This window comes from Notamacropus eugenii, chromosome 5, assembly GCF_028372415.1.
Source record: "Notamacropus eugenii isolate mMacEug1 chromosome 5, mMacEug1.pri_v2, whole genome shotgun sequence".
Classification (NCBI taxonomy): Eukaryota; Metazoa; Chordata; class Mammalia; order Diprotodontia; family Macropodidae; genus Notamacropus; species Notamacropus eugenii.
Window position 1 is genome coordinate 8,324,266 of NC_092876.1, and position 23,981 is coordinate 8,348,246.

The window sequence follows — 23,981 nt, forward strand, 5'->3', positions numbered from 1 at the left end:
TCAATATAAGGTGTCAATTTTACCTTTGTAACATCTCCCATTTCCTTTTCTCCTCTGATACTGCCCCTACTCTGGTGCAGATCCTTATCACCTAAAAACTGAGCTATGGTAGCTTCCAGAGGGTCTTCCTACCTGAAGTCTCTCCCCACTCCAGATCATCCTCCATTTAGCCACCAAAGTGATTTTCCTAAAGCACATCCATTTCCTACTCATTAAACCCAATCAAAATCCTATCACCTCCAGATCAAATATAAAATCATCTGCTTTGCCTTTCATAACTCAGTCCCCTTCTACTTTTCCAGTTATACCTTACTCCCTGCTACATACTCTTCAATTCTAGCTGTTCCACAAATGAGACACTCCATCTCTAGGCTCCAGGTTCCCCCATACCTTAAATGTTCTCGCTCCTCAATTCCACCTACTGACTTCTGACTTTTTTTAAGTCCCAGCTAAACTCCCATCTTCTACTGGAAGCCTTACCCAGCCCTTCTTAATTCTAAAACCTTTCTTCTGTTAATAATTGCCTACTTATCTATTACATTATTTTGCTTCATATATATTTGTTAGCATGTTGTTCCCCCCCCCCCCCCCGCCATTAAACTGCAAACTCCTTGAGGACAAGGACCATCTTATACTTCTTTTTGTATCCCCAGCACTTATTTCAGTGCTTGGCATTAATGAGACATTAAAAATGTTTATTGGATAATTGATTAAGCTGAGAAGCATTTATTAAATTCTTACTGTATGCCAGGCACTGTGCTAAGCACAAGAAGATTCACAGTCTCTGCCCTTAAGATAGCATACCTTCTAATGGAGAAAGACTACATATAAAAGGAAGCTGAAAAGGGGAGGAAGGAGGGAAGCTAGTTGTGGGAGAAAAGGCATGGAAGAGAATGTCCCATGGAGATGAGCCAGGACTGCAGCCTGGGTGGTCTGGGCCTCCTCCTTACAGTGGAGGTTCTGAGAGGAACCAGATGATCAGGAGGAGCCAGAGGGCTGGAGACATCTACCAGTATGAGAGCTTCCAGGGTGAAAAGGTTTCCATGTCATGGGAAAGGAAGTCTACTCCCCTATGTTGTCCTTAATTTGAGAGAGAATACATTTGGGATATTGGATCACAGAACACCCAAGAATGCTTATCCTCTCCCATCTACTTGACTTTCCTCCATCAAACAGCTCAAGTTTGAGATTAAGGCTGATACTCTTGGACCACTCTGGAGCAGGGAGTGAACATGATGCTGTGTGTGGATTACCATTAACACTGTAAGCCATCTTGATGAAGACTTCCTTGACTTCTTCTCTTCCTCCCCTGTGTGTCAGGACCAGGGCCTCCCATAGCAAGTCCTCCCCAACTGAAGGCGAGCTCTCCCATCTGCAGGAACATCTCCTAAAATTTCTTCCCTGAACAGAGTGGAGACTGTTTACTTTCCATGTCTGTGCCCCATGGTGCCTGGCATCAAGGTGCTTAATAAACATTTGTTAGGTGATTGAATATGGTCCTGCTCTCCGTGACCTTACTTTCTGATAAGATGGAAGAGCAAAAGAAAAAAAAAGGCAAATTCAAAATATATAAAAAGGAAAAACAAGTTAATTTCCTGAGGAGGCACCAGCAACTTGGAGTGAGCAGGTGCGGGGGAGGGAGGAAGAGATGGCAAAGGCAGACATAAGGAATACTTAGGATCCTGAACTGTAAAAAATATTCCCTACACAGACCACTTCTGGTCTTCCCCAAAGAGCACGTGAAAGGTTTCCTGGCTGACCAGGAATGTGTTGAATGTTTCAGGAATCAGTGACCTTCAAGGATGTGGCTGTAGAATTCACCCAAGAGGAGTGGAGGCACCTGGACTCTGCTCAGAGGAATTTGTTCAAGGATGTGATGCTGGAGAATTATAGGAATCTCGTCTCCCTGGGTAAAGGCAGACTTCCTTTTTCTTAATAGTATTTTATTCTTTCCCAATTACATGTAAAGATAGTTTTCATCATTCATTTTAAGTTCCAAGTTTTTCTCCTTCCCCCTTTTCCCTTCCCCTTCCCCAAGAGAGAAAGCAATCTGATATAGATTATACATGTACAATCATGTTAAATGTATTTCCATGTTAGTTTAACTCCATATTGGCTTAGTGGGACTTCACATTCTCACTTACTAGAGTCTATGGTGTCTCCAGTGTTCAGTTTACTTTTGTGGGCTCAGCTGACTTGGTGGGGAGGGATATTCTAGAATGTATGTGACATTGGGCCTCATAGGATCACAGATTTAGCGCTGGAAAGGATGACCCTAGAGATTATCTAATTCCAGATCCTTATTTTATAGATGAGGAAACTGGGACCCAGAGAGACTCTGTTCAAAGCACTTTCCCATTTCTTTTCCCTGGGCAGGCCTTGCTGTTAACAAACCGAGTGTTATCTCCCATTTGGAGAGAAGAGTCGCACCATGGATTTCAGAGGGAGCTGTCCTAGGAGGCACCTTTCCAGGTGGGTGATTAAAAAGCAGGCAGGTGGGAGTCACTGCAAGGAATAGCTACAGTCTTCTAGTCATTTGGGAGTAGTGCCTCTGAAGTATTGGCTGAGGTCCACTCCTCAAAATTTTCTAGGCTCAGAGAGAAAGCCTGCATCTGTCCAAGTGGAGTGTTCTCATGTACATTCACCTTTACTTCAGCTAATTTCCCCAAGATCACTGAATAGTATATCTAGAAAGGACCTTAGATGTCCTCTCCACCATCTGAGACCTAAAATGAGAAAGAATTACATATTCTCAGCATTAGAGGGGACTTTAGAGGCCATCTAATCCAAACCATGCATTTACTAAAGAGAAGCTGAATGCATTCCATGCCAAGTGGTTTGCTTTTTCCTTCTCCAACTCATTTTACAGATGAGGCAATAAGAAAATGGGGTTAAGTGACTTGCCCAGGGTCACTCGGCTAGTAAGTATCTGAAGCCTGATCTGAAGGTTTTGTAGTCATGTATTCCAAGTGATCCTCTCTTTTACGGTGGCTGCTGCCAGGTTTTAAGTGATCCAGACTGAATGTTTTCTGAATGTTTTTAACATTTTTTTCTTTGATGGGAAATCTCTAGATTTGGGCTCTGACATGACTGGGACTTTTCCTTTAGAAATTTCTTTCAGGAGATTACTGGTGGGTTCTTTCTGTTTCTACTTTGCCCTTCCATTCTCATAAGTCTCAGCAGTTTTCATTCATAATTTCTGAAAATAAGGTATCTAGGCTTTATGGCTGAGATTGTCAAGTAGTCCAATGATTCTTAAGTTATCTCCTTGACTTGTTTTTCCAGGTCATTTGTTTTTGATAGGAGATATTTACATTTTATTATTTTTTCTTTTTTTGTCTTTGTTAGAGCATTTCTTGTTATCTGTTTGGTTCAATCTAATTCTTAAGTTTTTTTTTACCTCAGTAAGGTTTTGTATTCACTTTATTCTCCTTCCAATTCTTTCTTCTAGAGGACTTCTTTCCTTTCCTATTCTTTCCTCTAAAGCTCCCATTTAATTTACATTATCATTTTTTGTCAGTTAACATTTTTTTTTTGTTTTAATATGTAGGTCGATTTTGCTGAACTATTTTTCTCATTCTTTTTTTTGTTAATTTATTTTTAGTTTTGAACATTCACTTCCATAAGTTTTAAATTTTCTCCTCTTTCCTCCTTCCTCCTTCCCCAAGATGACATGCAATCTGATATAGGCTTTACATATGAATTCCTATTAAATATATTTTCAGATTAGTTATGTGGTATCAAAGAATTACAACAAATAGGAGAAACCATGAGAAAGACAAAACAAAACAAAGCAAAAAAGAAAATAGTCTTCTTTGCTCTATATTCAGACTCCATAGCTCTTTCTCTGGATGTGGATGGCCTTTTCTATCAAAAGTCCTTTGGATACATTATCATTTTTTAACTCTGTTTCTTTCTTTTAGAAATTCTAGTAGAGCTTAAGGCAAATCTGTGTGTTTTTTGAGACATCGCTTTAAGTAATTTGGAATTAGGCACTTCTTCTGGGTTTGTGTCTTAGGTTTCCCTAGCTCCATAATGTTTCTTTATCATTCATGTTTTCTTTTGTTTATTCATTTTTACAGGCTTACTGAATTAGAACTTTGTGTCAGGGGTTGACTCTTTGTACTTTTAGAAAAATCCTTGGGCTTTGTTTTGTCCTGATCAGTGTCATGTGGAATCTGGGTAATGAGTGCCATGTTTTTCAAGGACCTCAGTGGTGGCTCAGGTCAACATGCTATCTTGGCACTACATGACCTAGCGTGCAACTGGTTTATTGCTCTCCCAGTGAACATTCTGTAGGCTCACAAACCACTGGATAGCCCCTGGCCTAGGGTTCTGTTTTTCCGCTGTTGGGTACAGAATTGGAGGCTCCAGGCTTCCTTGACTTGCTGCTGGTCTGTTCACTGTCATTGCATCGCACGGCTGGGTTGCAATTTTATTTCAAGTGCTCACAGGATTCTGGCCTATTTTTGTGTGGATCTGGACTAAAGAAATGTACTTATGGTAGTTTTTCCTTGGATTTATTGATCATTACTGGATCTGGTGTTCTCTTTTCAGTCTTACTGAAGTAGTTGTGTTAGAGATTGACTATTCTGCTCGCATTTCTTCCACCAAACTTGAAGAGAACTCTCCCCTGCCCCCACATCTTTTTCAGATGAATTGATCTCTACATACTCCCTCCCAGCTTATACTTGTAAATTTGACTTTACCCAAATATTAGACTGTACTTATCCCTATGAAGTTTTAGTTTATACAGACAACATGGTATAATAGAGAGCTGGCTTCTGAGGTAAGAAGATCTGAGTTCAAGTCTCTTTTTGCCACATATTGGCTATGTAACCTTAGATAAATCACTTAACCCCTCAATGCTCTAGGCAACTCTCTAAGATTAATTTGCAGAGTAGGTGCTAATCTGCATTAATTGATGGAGTTTCCTCACTGAGAATTTGGTATGCCAGAAAATTAGAGATCCAGTCCACCTTCTCATTCATGTTATTCAATGTAACCTATCATTTCTGCCCTTTAAGATGCTTTACATCCAGGCTGTCATTTATGCCATCCTATCTTTCTATCCTGTCCATCCTATCTTTCTGTCATTGACTGACTTGATAAGTATTCCACGTCTAACTTATTGAAGTCATTGATAAAAATGTTGACTAGCATAGTAGCAGGCACAGATCCTGAGGCATTTCACTGAAGACCTTCAGTACTGCTATGGAGCCATTAATAACTATGGTTTAAGTCCAGCTATTCAACTAGTTCCAGCTCTCTCTGGGAATTCTTTCATGTATGGTCTGGACAAGAGATGCTGGAGATCCCCTCCAACCTTTGGGTTCTGTACATCCACGTTACCACCCCTCCCCATCACGAAGATATTCTTCTTCAACAAGTTCAGTGTCTGACTTGCAGTCTACACCCCAGTTTTTGTCCCTCATACTCGGGAACTTTAGTGTCCACATTGACACTTCCCCAAATACCTCAACTTCTCAAATCCTTAATCTACTCAATTTCCATGACCTATTCTTGCATTTTACTTCAGCTGCACTCAGAAATGGACATGCCCTGGGTCTTGATACCACCCGTAAGTGCTTTACTTTCATGTTCATGATCTATGACATTCCTTTATCTCTTAGAATCTACTTCTGCCTATTCATTATTCCACCCTGTCTTAACTCTGTCCTTCATCCTCACCATTATCTACATTCCATCTGCCCCTTAATTCTTTTCCGGGCTGCCATTCATACCTTAGTTCTACTTTCCTTCATTTGCTCTTGTAACTCCTGCTAGGTGGTGCAGTGGATAGAGTACCAGTGCAGGACTCAGGAGGACCTGAGTTCAAATCTCACCTCAGACACTTGACACTCACTAGCTGTGTGACCTTGGGCAAGTCACTTAACCCCAATTTCCTCATCCTGGGTCATCTCTAGTCATCCTGATGAATATCTGGTCACTGGATTCACACGGCTCTGGAGGAGAAGTGAGGCTGGTGACCTGCACAGCTCTCCCTCACTCAAAACAAAGTCAAGTGCAAGTCATGTCATTATTTCTCTGATGGCATGGTCTTCTTCTGCAACAAAGGATGAACACACATATACATTACACTTGACTACCTGAAAACCTTGAGTAGTGCTGATAAATATTTTGGAGTAATACAGAATCCTGAAGCATCACACTAGCTGCTTCTCTCACACTTTCTAAGATTTGGGGGTGGGGGGAGAGTAAAGTTATTTAACTATTTACTTGTTACTATAGTTTGTTCTTCATGTAACCATTATTTTTGATCAATGCTTTTTTTATTTTAAGTGCCTAGGAAACAAGAGTTTTTAGATTGAAAACTCTGACTGAAGCTGGCATTTTGCCTATCATGATTCCAAAATCAGTGTGTTTATCATTTTTGAAAATATTTTTAAAGATATTTTGAAGCAAAATATTTCAAAAGCATTTTTCTAAATGGCTCTCTGATGATGTTTATAATTCATTGTTCGGTACCTGAAATTTAGCTTTCTCAGTTGAAGATATTTGAACCGATTTAAACCATTTAAATATTTTCATACTCTCACATATTTTGTCCTTTGATTTTGTCTGCACAACAACTCCCATTTTTAGATTGTTAATCATCCTTTTTGATAGTAGAAATATGCCCGGGGTGACTCCCGGGCCTTCTCCTTCTACTTACCTATCCCCGGTCTTCGGACATCTCTGGCCCCTCTCCTGGTTGGGGGAGGGGAATTCCCTCTCCCTGTTGGGGGAGGGGAATAAACAGGCAGAGCACCCGAAAGGAGTTGCAGCCAGCAAGCTTTATTGCGTTTCTTCTCCTCCAGCTCTCGTGGTCATCCCCTTTTATTATCCCCTGTCTCCTCCCCCGTACCTCCCATGGGCGGGCGAGCTCCTCCCAAGTGCCTCCCCGTGGGTGGAGCCAGCCTGTTACCAGGGCCATCCCAGTACCCCACAAGGGGGCAGGTTCAGACCCTCAGGCGTCTCACGGTCCTCACGGGGGACCCTGGTCCAGAGCTGTCCCCCAACAGAAATAGAATCTAGACCTTGTTATAAGGCAGGTTCTTTTTTCCTAACACAGAGAACTCCATATATGTTCATTTAATTCTTTCTTTCAGAATGTCTTAGTCCAGATACTGGGTGTGAAACAACGAAGTCAACTCCAAATCATGAAATTTCTTTAGGAGAGACCAAAGAAAGACTCCAGAGGGAAAGTCCCTGGGATTCTAAATTTGTAGAAGCCTGGACATATTATGAGAGCTTAGAGCAACAGTTGCAGCAGGTAAAAATCACCCACAGAAAAAATGCATTTGGAAAATGCTTTGATCTGGAGTCAACCGTGGTTTCAAAAAACAAAGTCCATATGGGGAAAAGTTTGCACCAATGTGACACCCATCTAAAGAACTTCAAGCAGTGTTCAGACAAAAGCAAACCGAATGGAATTTTTGCCAAAAGAAAACTTTGTAATTCTCATAATTATAGAAAGCCATTTGATTGCCATCCAGATCTTATTCAACGTTGCAAGAAAAATGCCAAAGAAAAACTATGTGAATGTGAAGAAGTGTTTAGCACGAGCTTATCTCTTAAAAATCCACCCATAATTCATGCTGCACAGAAACTCTTTCCGTGTAACGAATATGGAAAATACTTTAGCTGGCCTGGAGATCTAAGTGAACTTCAGAGAATTCACACTGAAGAGAAGTGCTATGAATATAGTGAATGTAGGATAACTTTTATTTGTTGTGGAGATGGAAACTTTACTAAACTTAAGAGAATTCGAACTGGAGAGAAACCCTTGGAATGTAATGTATGTGGGAAATCTTTTAAGCGGCGTGGAGACCTTAATAAACATGGAAGGGTTCATACGGGGGAAAAACCTTTTCCATGTAACGAATGTGGGAAATCCTTTAAACAGCCTGGACACCTTTCTGGACATAAGAGACTTCATTCTGAAAATAAACCCTTTGAATGTAATGAATGTGGGAAATCCTTTAGGTGCTCTGGATACCTTACTAAACATAAGAGAATTCATAATAGTGAAAAACCTTTTGAATGTGATGAATGTGGTAAATCCTTTCAACAGAATAGTTGTCTTACTGTACATAAGAGAATTCATACTGGAGAAAAACCCTTTGAATGTAATGAGTGTGGAAAATCCTTTAGAAGGCATATAAAGCTGACTGCACATAAAAGGATTCATACTGGAGAGAAACCCTTTGGATGTAGTATATGTGGGAAATCCTTTAGATGGAGTAGAGACCTTACTGCTCATAAAAGAATTCATACTGGAGAGAAACCCTTTGAATGTATTGAATGTGGGAAATTCTTTAGTAAGCGTGGAATCCTTACTACCCATAAAACACTTCATACTGGAGTAAAACCTTTTGAATGTGGTGAATGTGGGAAATCTTTTAGGTGGAGTGGAGACCTTACTACCCATAAGAGAATTCATACAGGAGAGAAACCCTTTGAATGTAATGAATGTGGGAAATTCTTTCGGTCTTGTGGAGGTCTTACAAAACACAAGAGAATTCATAATGGTGAGAAACCCTTCAAATGTAATAATTGTGGAAAATCATTTCAACAGAGTAGTCATCTCACTGTCCACAAGAGAATTCATACTGGGAAGAAACTCTTGGAATATAAGTAATATTAGGAATCCTTTCATTAAATGGAAGCCTTATTTAACCTTAAGGCAATTCAGAAACCCTTTGGGTACGGTGATTGTGGGGAATCCTTTACACCAAACTTAAGAGATTTCATAAAGAAGAGAAATCCTTTAATCAGCATGTAAATATTATTTACCATAAGAAAAATTCTTACTGGAGAGAAAGCTTTTGAATGTAATGAATATGAGCAAAATGAGGGAGTTGGGTTAGGTCTTGGATATCTAATCTTTATCAGAGAAATTTGCTACAAAGACTTTTTTCCCCACTTAATTTTTTCCCTTCTAATTCTAAATCATTTACTTTGTATAGAACATAGTCGAAATCATCCATTTTTTCTTTCTCTCTATCCAGAATCAGAATTTTGAGATTTGAGACCTCAGTAGCCATGTAATACAAGCCATACTCAAAAGAATCCCTATTACAACATTTCCAACAAGTTGTTTTTCAGTTGATCTTAAATACCTCCAAAGAGGCTGAACCTCTTGAGATTGGGCATTCCACTTTTGGTTAGATCTAATTATTAGGATGTTTTTCTTGACACTAAACCCAAATTGTCCTCTTTGCAACTGATACTGCTCTCTAGGACTAAATAAAATATCCTTCCTTTCTAGAGCCTTAAAAACCTCAATGAGAGCCTTTAAAGTACTCAGATAGGTATCATATCCTCCCCGAGCCTTTAACCAGGCTAAACACGCCAATTCTTTCAAGTGATTGTACTTTGGATTAAAGATCCTTCACTCTTCTGGCTGACCACCCCTAGATATCTCCAGTGTATTTGCACCCTTAAATCCTGGTTCCCAGAAATGAATGAAAAATTCTAAGTGGTCTGACAAGGTCAGAGTACAAAGGGACTATCCGTGTACTATTCCTGGAAGCTCTGCAGTCCAATATTTCATTAACTTTTTTGGCTGCCATATCATTTTGCTAACTCTTATTAAACTTGCACTCCACTAAAAACCCCTAAATCTTTTTTAAAACAGCTGCTATATACTCATGCTCCCTCTATCTTACACTTCTTAAGTTGATTTTTTTGTACCTAAGTGCAAGGCTTTGTATTTCTCCTAGTTGAATTTAATTTTATTAGATTCAGCCCAATGCTCTAGACTAGTCAGTTCCTTTTGGATCCTGATGAGTGTATCAGCTATACTTTCATCCAAAGCTTTGATTGATCACAATTTTAGTTCAGAATTCTTGTCTCAAATTGTCAAAGGGATCATCTTCCTTGTTTCAATTATTTTATAATATAACACCTTTTATATACAGACCATATATTTATTTGGAGATTATTTTGGCATGTGGTGTGAAGTATTGGTAAAAATCTAACTTCTACCAGATAGTTTTCTACTTTGTCCAGTACTTTTAGTTTAAAAAGATTCTATTTACTTCAATAATGGTGTCCTTGGGTTTATTGAATACTTTGTTGCAGTTTGATTGTTCCTAAATCTTAATTACCTTATTCCATGGATACACTTTCTTTTTATTAACCAGTGCCAAATAGTGTTTTATATTTACTGTTTTGTATCATAGTTTAATGTTACATAAGTACATGAATTGAATTTTAATTCCCTGATTCTTCCATTTATTTTTCTCCATCTGTTAATTTCAGTTTATTTACTGATTACCACAAATCTGTAATTTTGCCTGAATTTTTTTTATTAGTTACATTTTGGTAGTAGTGCGTTGAGGGCTACCAACTACATTAATGTTTCCCTTTGCATTTCTGTTTCTCTTTTCTGAATTTGACTTGAATTGTTGATGTATACAAATATGGAATTATTGATCATTTGTTCCTTTTTTGTTTTCACCTTTATTTTTGCTCTAGTTTATCTTTCCATATTTTCTAACTTTTGTTCTGCTATCAAAATACCATGACTGACTCCCTGGCTCCTTTTTCCCACTTGAAATTGTAAGAAATATTTTAGACTCACATCTTCCTTTTGAATTATACCATTTTGCATTTGAAGTATTTGCTTCAGAAAGGTTTTATCCCATTTAATTTTTTATTTGCATTTTTTCTATCCTATCCAACAATACGTTGATTTCAGTTTCTGGAAGATGCATACTTCTTACAAATTCTTTGTAGAGTTAAACGTTTTATTTGACTTGTCGTTTCTGGGGTAAAAGTGGTTAATGTCCCCTTTTTACTGGGATTCTGTGACAGTTTCAGATGAGAGAAAAGTTACCCACTCTGTGTGTTCTTTTTGGTAGGGGGATGAAGGAGGCAGAGGGTCCCAATAGGTTTGGGATCATTTCGAGAGTGGAGGAGAGGGAGAAGGCAGGACTTCCAGAAAGGTGTCTCAGCCCCTTTGCGGTTTTGTGGAGCCTGGTTGTGGGGGCTGCAAGTTCTCTCAGCCTCACCTCACTCCACCTTGGTCTGCAGGGAAGCTCTGTGTTCTGTGCCTGCATAGAGGGAGGAGGGGAAAGGAGGAAGCTGGCGTCTAAGCCAGCGTGGGTGGTAGGAGAGAAGGAGTTAGAATCACTGATAACCGTAGCTGAAGTGGGACGGGAGTGTGGAAGCTTTTCTGGCTGGGCTTGTCTGCTAACAGTCATGCCTCTGAATGTGAAGTGTCAGGAACGGGGGGACAGACCCTCAGCACTTCCTGCCCCCCCACTTGATAAAGTAACAAGAGACAGAAGCGTGGAGGCGCCGCGGGAAACCAAACCAGGGCTTGCTGCTGGCAGACCCCCGACCTGGCCCGGCAGGGCGTGGGGGCTCCATGGCCTTCATGCTTGATCGGGTCTGGGGGCGCAGCCCTCTTTGTCCATCACGAGGGTGTCCTTCCCTTGGGGATCCCATCGGGGGTTTTCTTGGCAAAGCCGTGGTTCGCCATTTCCTTCCCCGGCTCACTGTACACCTGAGGAACTGAGGCCCACGGGGTGAGGGGCCTGGCCTGGGGTCAGACAGCTGGGGGCAGGCCGAGGCCAGGTGTGACTCCGGCAGCGCAGTCCTCCTGCTACCTGGGCTGCCCATGGCCCACAACTACGAGGCGGGGGCGACAGAAAATGTAATAAAGTGGTGAAGCACCGCACCGAAGAGGGGCCGTGCGGGTGTCTGTGTCTCAGGCGGGCCGGAGGGGTGATGGTAAAGAGGAAAAGATAGTGGGAAGAAGCTGGAGTTCCGCATGCTACAGCCAAGAGCAGGCGCCCTAGGCGCAGGCGCACAAGCCTCCTCTAGGCTCAGAACTCCATTTCCCAGAAGTCCAAGCCCTGGGAGGTAACTGTAGGACTCCGTCAGGCACCTTGGAGAGCGGCCGGAGCAGGCAACACTGACTACTGGGTCTTCAGTCAGCCTGGGGAGGCTTTTCTGCGCCCTCTTCCCACCCTCCCCCCCTGCCCCCAGCATCACCTCTCCTCCGGTTGTGCCCCGCCCTCTAATTCCTCCTTCTCCCTTGCTCCCCTTTTCTTCGCCTCCCCGTCCTCTTGCTCCTCCAATTCCCCCTCTCACTCTTCTCCCTCTTTCTCCTCCGTTTACAGGAAGTCTTCCCCAATCTCTCAATTCCATTGCCTTTCCTCTACCAGCTATTTCCTATTTATCCTGTATGTAGCTTACTTTGTATGTATTTGATTGCTTATCTCTCCCCCGTTATATTCTGAGCTCCTTAGCAATGTGGAACTATGTCCAACGGGTTATAAAACTGGGTCCACCCTTTGACCCAACAATACCACTATTACGTCTATAACCCAAAGAAATTTTTTTTAAAAGGAAAAGGACCTATATGTGCAAAAATAGTCATAGCAGTTCTTTTAGTGGCAGCAAAGAATTAGAAATTGAGGGGATGCCAATCAATTGGGAAATGGCTGAGCAAGTTGTGGTATATGAATGTGATGGGACATTATTGTACGATAAGAAATGACAAGCATGGTGATTTCAGAAAAAAACCTGGGAAGATTTCCATGAACTGATGCAGAGAAAAGTGAGCCAAACCAGAACACTGTACACAGGAACAGCAATATTGTATGGTGATCAGCTGTAAATGGCTTAGCTGTTCTCAGCAATGCAATGATGCAAGACAATTCTGAAGGACATATGGTGAGAAATACTGCCCACGTCCAGAAAAAAGAGCAGATGGAGTCTAATGCAGATTAAGGCATACTTTAAAAAAAAACTTTTTTCTTGATTTTTTTTGGCTGTGTTTTCTTTTGCAACATAGCTGGTATGAAAATATGTTTTGCATGACTGCATATATATGCATAATATGTCAGATTGTTTGCCTTTGCAAGGAGGGGGTAGGGGAGGAAGGGAGAGAGTTTGAAACTCATTTTTTAATTTTTTTTTAATTTTATTTTTTAATTTTTTTTTAATGTTTAACAATCACTGCCATACAATTGAGATTTTATCCCCCCAACTACCCCCCCTCTCTCCCCACGACTGCATACAATTCTGTATAGGTTCTACATATACTTTCCTATTGAGTACATTTTCACTATAGTCATGCTATGTAGTCGGACTAAAATAAATGGAAGAAATCATATAACAAATCACAACATGATACACAAAAACATACACATACACAAACATGATCTGCTACATTCTGCGAATGACTTCCATATTTCTTTCTCTGAGTGTGGAAGGCATTTTGCCTTAGAGAACCACCATTGGGATTTTTTTTTTAAGAAGTTCTTGCGTTATTACAAAATTCCAAGTCTACCAGAAAAAACTCTCACACAATGTGGTCCTTGCTGTGCACAAAGTTCTCCTGGTTCTGCTCCTTTCCCTCAGCATCAGATCATAGAAGTCCTTCCAGGCCTCTCTGAAGTCTTCTTGTTCATCATTTCTTATGGCACAATAGTACTCCATTACATTCATATACCATAATTTATTCAGCCATTCCCCAATTGATGGACATCCCCTTGACTTCCAGTTTTGGGCAACTACAAAGAGTGCTGCTATAAATATTTTTGTACATGTGGGACCCTTTCCCATTTTTATGATCTCTTGGGGATACAGTCCTGGTAGTGAAACTCATTTTTTTTAATATGAAAATTATTACATGTAATTGGAAAAAATTAAATATAAATATTTTCACTTCAAAAAAAGGTTGTGAACTCCTTAAAGCCTTGAAGGCAGGGACTATATTTTACCTCCTCTTCTATCCCCTTTACTTAGCAGGGTGTTTAGCACTTAATGAAGGTTTATTGATTAATTTATTACTTCTCCTTCCCCCTCCCACAACCCCTGCCCCACCTCCATTCCTGCTTCGTGAGTCTCTGCCCAGGGAAAGGAGGGGATGAGAGCACTAGCTGGTCAGGACCTAAGTGGGATCATCATTGGAGAAGACAAAAGAGCTTCTCGTGTCTGTCCCATACCTTGGTTTCCTCAAAACAACACCACCAAATTCCAGATCCTAGTTTAACTCATTAGGGAATTAGACAAAAACTTTCAATTGTGTTAATCTCTCTTTTGATTTTCAGGAATTCTATCATGATGTTTAAATAGGGGTTTCTAACCTGTTAGTTTTCCAGGTTTTTTAGATGTACACTCAATTCATTGATTTGTTCTTTCTTTTTTTTACTGATGTAAGAATTTAGAGTTATAAATTTTCTCTTAGTACTGCTTTGGCTATATTCCATATATTTTGGTATGTTGTCTCATGCTGTCTTGAATAAAATTGTTATTTCTATGATTATTCTTTGGCCCACCCCATTTTTAGCACTAAATTATTTAGTTTCCAATTAATTTTTAATCTATACTTCAATGTATTATAATTTTAAGTGTTCCATAGTTTGAAGGGAGATAGATTTAATGCTTCTTTTCTTCATTTCTTTGTAGTTTTTTATGTTCTAATACATGGTCAGTTTTGTGAGAATGCCACAAACAGTTGAGAATTTTATTGTTCAAAGGATTTTTACTAAGCCAGTCTCTAACCTGAGCATGATGAAGCAGCAGGCCAGAGACAAAGTGCCAGTAATCAGATAGCTGCTTAATTAATTTGTTTCATTATGAGGAACAGATTTTCAAATTGGGAATTCTCCTGATTAAAATGCTACCTTGCAGAAGTGAAGAAAGAAATTATATACATATGTCACAATGGGAAGGGAGTGGGGAAAGGAAGATTACAAACAATTATTTCTCCGGAACAGAGTGGCTTCCCATGACAAGCCCATAAGTAGAAGACAATACAATTCTGGAGTCCTGGGAGAGAAATATTGCTCAAGTCTTTGGGGGTGTGTGTGTGTGTCATTCCTTGGTGGGTCACAGGACTAGAGTTCTGTTATGGGAAACAGGTTCTACAATCTTTGATTCACTTCATTTTAGGTACACAGGCACAAGAACGCAGTGATTGCGAACATTGTCAAAGTCTGATTGATCATTTCAAGTTGCATTGTTAATTCTGACTCAGAAGCTAAAAGAAGCAATTTTGAAAATCTATTAGTATATTCACAACGCATATCATATTCATTAAAATAAGAAAATCACAATTCCCTTCACATTCCCTCCTTTCACTTGAGAGATCAGAACAACCCTTGAAGGCCAATAAGCAACAGTCATTTGAAACTTGATTTAGAAAATTTTCTTGATCATTAGGAATTTGCTATAAAAGGAAAAAGAGGGACATAGTTATATAACAGGGGGAAATCTCCCATTTAAATCCAGGCATGAGTCATATCTGATAGCCAATAATGCAGCTGGAGTGTGAAAGACAGGGCTCAGGACTGACCAGGTGGGAATTTTCCTTTTCCAAAAGGAAATAACACAAGAAGAAATAAAGTTAGGAGGATCTGACCTAATCTGTGTCCTAGGTCATCCCCATTACTTTTCCCAGGCACAGACATCCACTTTAGTAGTCCTCAGACTGCTGCATATGTCATTTCCTATTATTGGCTTTATGATAATTCTGACAACTATCCTCGCAATCAAAGCTCAAAAACAAATTATAGTCCCAGGAATTTTTACCTTGAATAACAAAATTTTCATTAATCACAAGTTAGGGAGATAAGTACAGCATAAAAGTGAAAGAAAAAAAACCCCTGCTACTTCCATGAACTTTGAGAGATTGTGTAGCAAGAAAAAAGAAAAGGCTTACTTAGTTCATAGAGGGATTAACAAACCTTCAACCCACATCCAGTTTCTTGGGTTGGTGGTCTACATCAGCAGTCATCTTCTTCTCGTGTTGAGGTCTACCTCAGATGTTGGCTGCTTCTGCCATCTTGACTGTGCCTTTCACCTCTATCCTGTTTTGATCATGGTACATATAGGGAGCCCCAAGACCATTTTTTTCTCCTAGACATTTCTAGGTTTTGGAAATACAGGTTGACCTTCACAATGAAATTCCTAAAATGGAGTAGACATGTTTGTCCTGCTCCATCTCTATTTCAATGCTGATGATACTTAGGGATTGATGACTCACAGGAAGTTTTTCTAAGTGAGATTCAGATGCTGATGGCATCTTCCATAGGTGGGGACAGATCTCAGTAAAGAAACAGAAAAGTCCCTGATCAAATGATGATGTATTATATCTATGTAAATATAGAGAATTAAACTATTCATGAAAGTAGCAGGAGTGGAATCTTCACTGGTAGCTTAATAAACAGAACACTGGACCTAGAATGAAGAGGCCTTGTTCTCTTGGCATCCCTCTTCTTCTTGTGGTACTCTAACAACTCCGATGTCTCTATCTTAATGAAGTGGTAGGGTCCTCCAAAGACTTGACATACCAGAGCACAAGATGGTAGCTATCCTTTAAAAGATGTTCTTCTGGCCCAAACTGATGCAGTTGTTCAGTCTTCACCGGGTTGGTCACCGGGTACTATTCGCCTTTCCCCAGGGCCAAGCCATCAAATCCTGGATCATGTCTTGTTTGGAAGGCACATCCCAGGGCAAGGTATGCCATGGTCTTCGTTAAGTTTCTACAGGTCTCATCTCCCATGAACCATGTGGAGATGCAGAGGATGTGAGCGGTGCACAGTGAAACTGAATTCGGGGGAAAGAGCCTCTGACCCCAAACCCTTTTATTCACCTCTTGCTGGAGTCTACACACGCTTTTTGTGTTCTTGTAAAAAGAGGTGTTCCTTTCGGGATGGGGGTGTTGAAAAGAAAAGGCAGCTGGGAAGAACAAATAGGGAAAAGGAAAACAAGTTGATGACGATGAAAGTAAAAACAATGATCTGTTGTCATTGTTTTTGCCCTTTTTGTTATAAACACGACGTCCGTGGTGGTGGAAACAGACAACTCACCAGCTCTACAATTCAGCTGGCTAAGCTCGCGCAGTCCACTCCTCCTCAACAAGGAGTACTTGCTGGCTCCAGCAGAGGGAGCCCTTCCTCAGGTATTCTCCCCACGCCGGGGCGGCGCCTGCGCATTCACCGAAAGCGCCTCCGCTGGTTTCAGAACTACATTTCCCAGAAGTCCAGGCGAGCCAGAGGTCTTCTCCGTCGAGGTGCTCGGAGATCGCCCGGAACAGGAAGCGCTCTGGGGAGACTTCCGTTCTCTTACTTCTCCTTCGCAGAGGCGCGGAGACGTTCGGCCCTGTCTCTACGAGGTGAGTATTCCTGAAGGGTCTCAGGCGATCGGATTCCGGCCTCCCGCCCCCGCTGCTCTCCGCGCCCCCCACTTAGTCAGAAGTCTGGCTCCGAGATTCCTCCCGCTCGGCCCCGCCCTCTGTTTCTCGGGGTCTTCCTCTGGAGTCGGGGCTGGGAGGGCTGACCCCGGCCCCGCCCCCATCGCGGCCACCGCGGCTGCCCGGGCGGGAGGGGAGGGGGGGAGGAAGGCGTGGGGGAGGAGAGGACGGGGGGAGGGGGCAGCAGGGGGGGGGAGGGGGGAGCGGAGGGCGGGGGAGGGAGGGCGGGGGCAGCGGGGGGCGGGGAGGAGGGGGCAGCGGAGGGCGGGGGAGGGAGGGCGGGGGCGGGGAGGAGGGGGGAGGAGGGGAGGGGGGGGAACGGGGGGGGGGGGAGCGGGGGGAGGGGGCAGCGGGGGGCGGGGGGCTCTCCATGGCCTGGACACCCCTCTGAGCCTCAGCCTCCTCGTCTGTGAAGAGGGTAGTGCCCAGTATGTAGTGGTGCCCAGCAGGTAGCTCCCAGCAGGTGGCGCCCAGCAGGTGGTGCCCAGCAGGTAGCTCCCAGCAGGTGGTGCCCAGCAGGTGGTGTCCAGCAGGTGGCTCCCAGCAGGTAGTGCCCAGCAGGTAGCTCCCAGCAGGTGGTGCCCAGCAGGTGGCGCCCAGCAGGTGGCTCCCAGCAGGTGGTGCCCAGCAGGTAGCTCCCAGCAGGTGGCTCCCAGCAGGTAGTGCCCAGCAGGTGGCTCCCAGCAGGTGGTGCCCAGCAGGTAGCTCCCAGCAGGTGGTGCCCAGCATGTAGTGCCCAGCAGGTAGCTCCCAGCAGGTGGTGTCCAACATGTAGTTCCCAGCAGGTGGTGCCCAGCAGATCATGTCTAGCATGTAGTTCCCAGCAGGTGGTGCCCAGTAGGTGGTGCCCAACAGGTGACATTCAGGGGTCTTCTAGCTCCAAGTCTGTGGCTTCCTGCATGGAGTCACCATCCAGGGCCAGTCTCCCTCACAATGTTTGATCTCTCCTTCACAGATCTTCCCTCTGAGAACTCTGTGGTTTTCCAGAAGGGAAAGCGAATGGTCCCTGTCATCCGACCAGCCAGTTTTCAGGTGAGTTGGAGGCTATGACCAAAATGATGGACACCTAGCTTTAAGAGCATTTCTCTACTGACTTCTTTCCCATATTTTGGAAACTGAGTCATGCATGTTTTCATATAAGTGATTCGTTCCACAAGGAATAACGTCCTTTATCAAGCTTCCTTTTCCTCCAATCCCCAACTAACTCATTAAGATGTTCATGTCCACAGAGTCCCCAGGACTGAGCTAGTTGCTCTGAAGGATGCAAAAGAAGTATAGGTGACAGGCCTTTCCTGTAAATTTAAAATTGCATTTGGCAAACTAGATCAAGAGTAGGCATTACTTGTGCATTTTCCACTGTTGCTTTTGAAGTGATAAAATGAGCAGATAGAGGCACTGCTGCTGTGTGAGTTTAGAGGACATTGGTGGAGGCTCGGATGAACAGAAAGATTCGGGAAGGTTTCATTGAGTTGGTCTTAGGGAGAGGTAGGTTTAGGCTAATTGAAAAGGTGGGTAGTAGAGTCATCTTTTGGACCTTGCATGGGTAGTTGATGGCAGACAATCCCTGTTAGGGAGTGGGGAGGACATAAGTTCGAGTGATGTCAGATTGTGGACAACCATAAAGGACATCGAAGGCATTGAGTTTTCACCTCTACAAAGAACAGACTGTTTGCTTTGACACTGGGAGCAGAAATTCCTAATCTGGAAAAAAACATTAGAGAACAAGTTTTAGAGTCTATGTTAGGGTGAAAAAAGACAAAGTTTTCTGAAGTACTATGGATAGAAAACACATTTCAGTAAACTAAGAGAAGGATGTAGAGAGAATCAAAATATGGACATAGCGTATGCTGGTCGTTAGGAGAATGTCTCAGTTGGGCCTTTGAGGAAGAGAGAGCACCTAAGGTGTGGCATATGCTAGGATTCAAATGAAAGTCACAGTAGTGTAGACAATAAAAAAAGGAAGTTAGTAGCTTGAATTCTTAGTGGGACAAGGCCTTTTTGATCTGTCTTCCTCTTCCGCTTCTTTTTTCTCTCTTGAAACGGGAATGACTAAAACAACAAGATAGATAATGGATAGAGCACCAGTCCTGGAGTCAGGAAGACCGTAGTTCAAATCTGGCCTCAGATACTTAGGAGTTCTGTGCCTCTGGGCAAGTGCTTGCCTCAGTTTCCTGCGCTGTAAAAAGGAGATAATAATAGCACCTATCCCCCAGTGTTGTGAGGATCAGATGAGACAGTAACTGTAAGTGCTCAGCACAGTGCCTGGCACGTGGTAAATACTACATAAACGCTAGGTATTACTACTGTTTTTACTAAAACAGAGAGAAAAATCCAGAGTTGCAGAGTGATGAGGGAAGCATTGTGGAGATTCAGGTATCCTAAGGTTTTATGCAGCATCTCTAAAGTACTAACATGGAGATCAGGCCTTAGAGGAAATCAAGTTCCCCTAGGAGGAAGAGGATGATAGCTTTTGCAAATCGTGGGTGCTGTCCAGGGAATCAAGGTATCGGTGAGGATGCAGAGCAGATAGCGTGGATGGTCGAGAGTGAGATATCTAAGAGTAAAGAAGTTGGGGTGGGAAATAGGACCGCAGTTGGAAATCTGTAGATGTGAATAGGTGACGTGATGAAGGCCAGACTGTTGGGGGTCTGATGGTTGGATGTGAATTGGGGGGTAAATGACAGGGGTGTTCGTGTGCGTGCGTGTGCATTTGTGTGTGTGTGCTGCATTGTAAGTGCTGAAGTCAGCAAGGAGGGCAAGATAAAGTGAGACTCAGACACTGAGACTACCTAGGAAGGTAAAAGAGACCATTAGGAATGGGTAGGTGAAGGCAGAGATGATGCCATTAGCAGTGTAACTGCTGAGAAATCCTGCCCAAAATATAGATTTCATGATTTTCAGGTAGAGGGAAGAATTGAGGACTTTCCCCTTTGCCTCTGCAGCACACTTAAATATGTGTTTTTAAGTAGGAGGGTAAGTGGTAGAACAAGATAATCCCATCATGTGATTGGTCATTGGAATTGATCACTTCCAGGAGCCCTCAGTAGCATGGCTAGAGGGAAGAAACAGTGTTGTCCTCAGTTCTGTACTGCACTAACGCTCCATCCCCAGCTTTAATGTAGAGCCTTAGGCCACCCTTTGGGAGTAATCTTTGGCATCTTAGGTGTGTCTGTGGGGAGTTCCAGCAATAAAGCCTGAAGATACAGTTTCAGTCAGGTTAACTGGAGAGTAAGAAGGGTAGAGGCTGGGGAAGCAAGGATAGACACAGCCTTAAACACATTGTGGCCAATGATGGAGGACGATGAAGAGAGAATGAGGGGGAAGTATAATGGGGCAGCCAGAGTAGCCTAGAATGAAGAGGCAGAGTGGCAGAGACCCTGGACTTCTATAACACCTACCTTTTATTTTCTGGAGATCTTCACTCTCACCTTATTTTAATGTCAGTATCTCCCCTTGCAATAACCTCCATTTGCACACGCACCTACTTATCAAGTGATGCTGTTGGTAAGGGTTCTGCTGGCTCTTCTTTCCCTCGAAAAAACTCAGGAGAGTCCATTTTCTTTGATCCTCCTTCAACCAACAGAATTCTTTAATTACTCTGATTTAGCTTAGTTTGAACCAGTAGGCCCAGATATTCGCTCAGTGCCTGGGACCTGGATAGCATTCATCTGAGTGTCAGACTCTAACTTGTTTCTGACTCCTTGTGTCTCCCTATTTCCTTTTAACTGATCTTTATTTTATGTTTGCCATGTGGGACCACAGAGTGCCCAAGAGTGTACATTAATACTAAGAGCATTCCAAACCATTGCATGATTTACCTGCGTCAGACAACTCAAGGTTGGGGTTACGGCTGATAGTTTTCCAAAATATTGACTCCATCAATGAAATGGGGCTTTTTGTGGCTTGTCATTAGCATTGCAGAGCATCATTGGCTCCTGTTACCCTGGATTTAAGCAACAAGTTGTTCTGATAGAGAATTTCTTCAGCGGACCTCTATCCCCAGACATTCTGTTGTGTGCAGTTCAGGACTGTTTGTCTCTGTCCCTTTGTAGGAAGTGTTTGTATTGTAAAGGTATTTCAGTGGATTACAATGGAGTTTCATTTTCTAGAGAGGTGTGGAGCTGAAAATTGATACCCCACTTTATTTTGTATTATTTTATTAAGGCTTAATGTACTGTGTATTAATGATTAAGTTGCTATGTATTAGGTACTCTCCATTAGTATGTGAACTTGAACTCTCTCTCTGAACTTAAGGCTGCAGCTGCAGGCTCCCTATTTTTAACACATCACCCTCTGCCAACACAGTAAGCATATTTTGTATCACTAGCTAAGCCATCCTGTTACTGTTTCCTCATGTATACTTTGATAGTGACAAGGAAAAACAACTTGACCGTGTCCTACAATCTCCCTAGTAAACAAGAAAACAACCTTGAGTGTTATTTCCCCTTTTCTGGGTACTTTCCTCCCACAGAATTAAAATTCATTGACGAATAAATAGCATACCCCCTCAGGAAGCATCAGCCAGACCACAGGATCCCTGTTCTCCCTTAGAAAGTGCCAACCGTGGACCTTTCCAGAGGATATGGTCCAGATGTTAGGTCACCTGGTGACTGTCTGATGTAACGTGTGGTTAGTGACCTTAGCACCAACCAGTCAGAAATGAGATTCGCCTGTGTTACCCAAGTTTGTGTAGTCTGATCGTTTTCTCTACACTGTCTCTGAAAGAGCTGCCTTGACTGTCAGATGCAACCTTGGCTAGTGAGGAGCCTTGGGTCTATTTATTGGCAGTTGCTAGTTTTTCTAATAAAGTGAATGTGCTTGGAACTTTATTGCCTCAGTTTCTCTTTATCGCAGATTGTTATCCTGACACTTGGAGACCCAGATGGGGCCCGAGTGAGGGCCTCCAGCCCCCGGGACTGCTTCTCAGAAGAATTCTTCTCAAAAGACTGCCCCGGAGGACGGACTCCCCCTCGGGCCTAACCCAAATTCTTCCTAGCCAAGGTAAGCTCCTAAATGGGAGATCCTTATCAACAAAATGGAAGTTTTTTGTCTTACGTAGAGCAGTCTTTGGCACAAGTAGAACACTCCCTGCTACAGATAGAAAAATCTCTCTTGCATGAAGAGGAAGAAGATTTACTTCTGGAAAAAGCAAAGGAATCTCTTTTACAGATAGAGAAGTTTCTTCTGCACCTAGGTAGGTCTCTGGGACACCTCGACAGTTATTATACCAGTAGAGTTAAATTGGCAGCAAATCTGGCATTGAAGTGATTTCTTTCCAGAAAATTGTACACACTAACTTTTAAGGAAAGATTTCAGATTTGAAACTAAAATCTCTCAGAAAAAGAAGTGAAGTTAGAAGCAAAATTTATAATATCAGTGACTTCCTTTTTGGTTCCAGTTGGTCAAAGTGAAATAGTTTTTCAGCTGGTAAAGTTCTTTGGGCTTAAATTTGTCTTACAGAGTTTCTGATTTACCCAAGTGGACCATTCTGCAGACCTCAGCATAAAACGATTTTTACATAATGCAGATGAGGCAGGTTTAGGGTTAGAGTCGGAGGCTTAGGAGTGGAGTTTAGCCCTCCTCCCACTTCCCTTAGCCTGTATAAAGGCATACACAAAATAATACTCTATGTGTGTCATACAACGTACTAAAATGTAGACAATGTACTGTAATAATAAACAGTTATAAAATAAATAAAAATTAAATAACAAAGTATGCACAGCACTGTGCAGTAAAGCTGACGTAGGTTTTCAGTATGTTGCCTCTTCCCAACCCACTGCACCTAGCTTTTATTACTGGTGGTTGGCTGAAATTTCTTTCAGAATTCTTTACGTAAAGCAAGTTTCTGTAATGCAAATTATGTAAAGTGAGAATTATCTGTATTTAATTGTTGCAAACAAAGGCAGTTCCCAAGACCCCCTTATACTATTAGACCCTACGAATAAACTGGCACCCCATCTTGGCACCACTATTGGTAGTAGCTACCCCAAGGCTGTCTTAAGCATGGCACTGTGTGGCTGTCTTGATAGCAAGGGCTACCAGTTAGAATGTCCAGGAAGGATTCCCTGTTAGAAATTTCTGGGCTTAGCAAAGAATCATGAACTGAGGACCAGGTCTGTGACTGAGTCTCCCAAGGCAGCAGCACCTACTTGGCCAGGGGAGCTGAGCCATAGTAGAGGGCAGTGACCAAGGGACTCAGCTGAACCACGTGACTCTTGGACAGGTATTCCTTGGGATGAACCGCTAGCCAGAGGTTTTCCTCGTCTCTGAAGGGTAGTCCCAGGAACTGTATCTCTATACAATTAGAGAAATCTTTTAATTAGGAATTGAACTCCAAGAATTAATTAGGAACTATTAAAACATCTCCAAACACCTGCCCAAAGGAGAACAGTGAAGCAGCTTGAGACAAATTTCCATTCAGAGGATCCTCACATTACTTGTTTTTACTAGGATTTACTAGGAGACACCCCATAGAAGTCTACCAGTTCTCAGATGATGGGAACCCCATGCTGAGACCACTTGTGACTGCTGCAACCAGGATTCCCATTTAATATCCCTTCATCAGTGACAATGGGGGCAGATAATAGTGTTCCCCAGGGAACCTCCTTATAGAAACTGTTTAAATTCTGGGGTCAAGGCAAATTATTGGTATAGTCAGGATTGGCAAAGGTACACCCTGTTAAATATGTGACCTCTGGTCCAAGATTGCTAGAAATTCAGCCGAGGCATCGTTTGGCCTAAAAATGGCACCTTTGATTTT

General features: G+C 42.4%; 2 protein-coding genes across 5 annotated transcripts in view; both read left to right on the plus strand.

Annotated features, from left to right (window-relative positions):
- Nucleotides 1-893: 893 nt before the first annotated feature.
- Nucleotides 894-8,644, plus strand: LOC140507320 (uncharacterized). The gene is made up of 4 exons (XM_072615434.1): nt 894-1,037; nt 1,784-1,910; nt 2,377-2,472; nt 7,113-8,644. The coding sequence occupies exons 1-4, from the start codon at nt 894-896 to the stop codon at nt 8,642-8,644; spliced, it is 1,899 nt and encodes a 632-aa protein (XP_072471535.1).
- An 8,403-nt stretch (nt 8,645-17,047) lies between these two features.
- Nucleotides 17,048-23,981, plus strand: part of LOC140503264 (uncharacterized) — a 28,784-nt gene continuing 21,850 nt past the window's right edge. For 2 of the 4 annotated variants that reach the window (XM_072607070.1, XM_072607071.1), the window contains exons 1-3: nt 17,085-17,143; nt 18,177-18,253; nt 22,076-22,222. Coding sequence is in view for 1 of the 4 variants with exons in the window: in XM_072607069.1 (XP_072463170.1) it covers nt 18,221-18,253 (33 nt within the window). In the remaining 3 variants the exon portion in view is untranslated. Of the gene's footprint in view, nt 17,144-18,176; nt 18,254-22,075; nt 22,223-23,981 lie in introns of all 4 variants that reach the window. The other 2 variants (XR_011966760.1, XM_072607069.1) reach the window with 1 other exon arrangement.

Bases quoted from the DNA above. Each gene is read 5' to 3' on its own strand.
- LOC140507320 (XM_072615434.1), top strand. From the start codon at position 894: ATGTCCCATGGAGATGAGCCAGGACTGCAGCCTGGGTGGTCTGGGCCT. The intron at 1,038-1,783 runs GTTTCCATGTCA...TGAATGTTTCAG, and splicing joins AGAGCTTCCAGGGTGAAAAG to GAATCAGTGACCTTCAAGGA. The intron at 1,911-2,376 runs GTAAAGGCAGAC...TTCCCTGGGCAG, and splicing joins TAGGAATCTCGTCTCCCTGG to GCCTTGCTGTTAACAAACCG.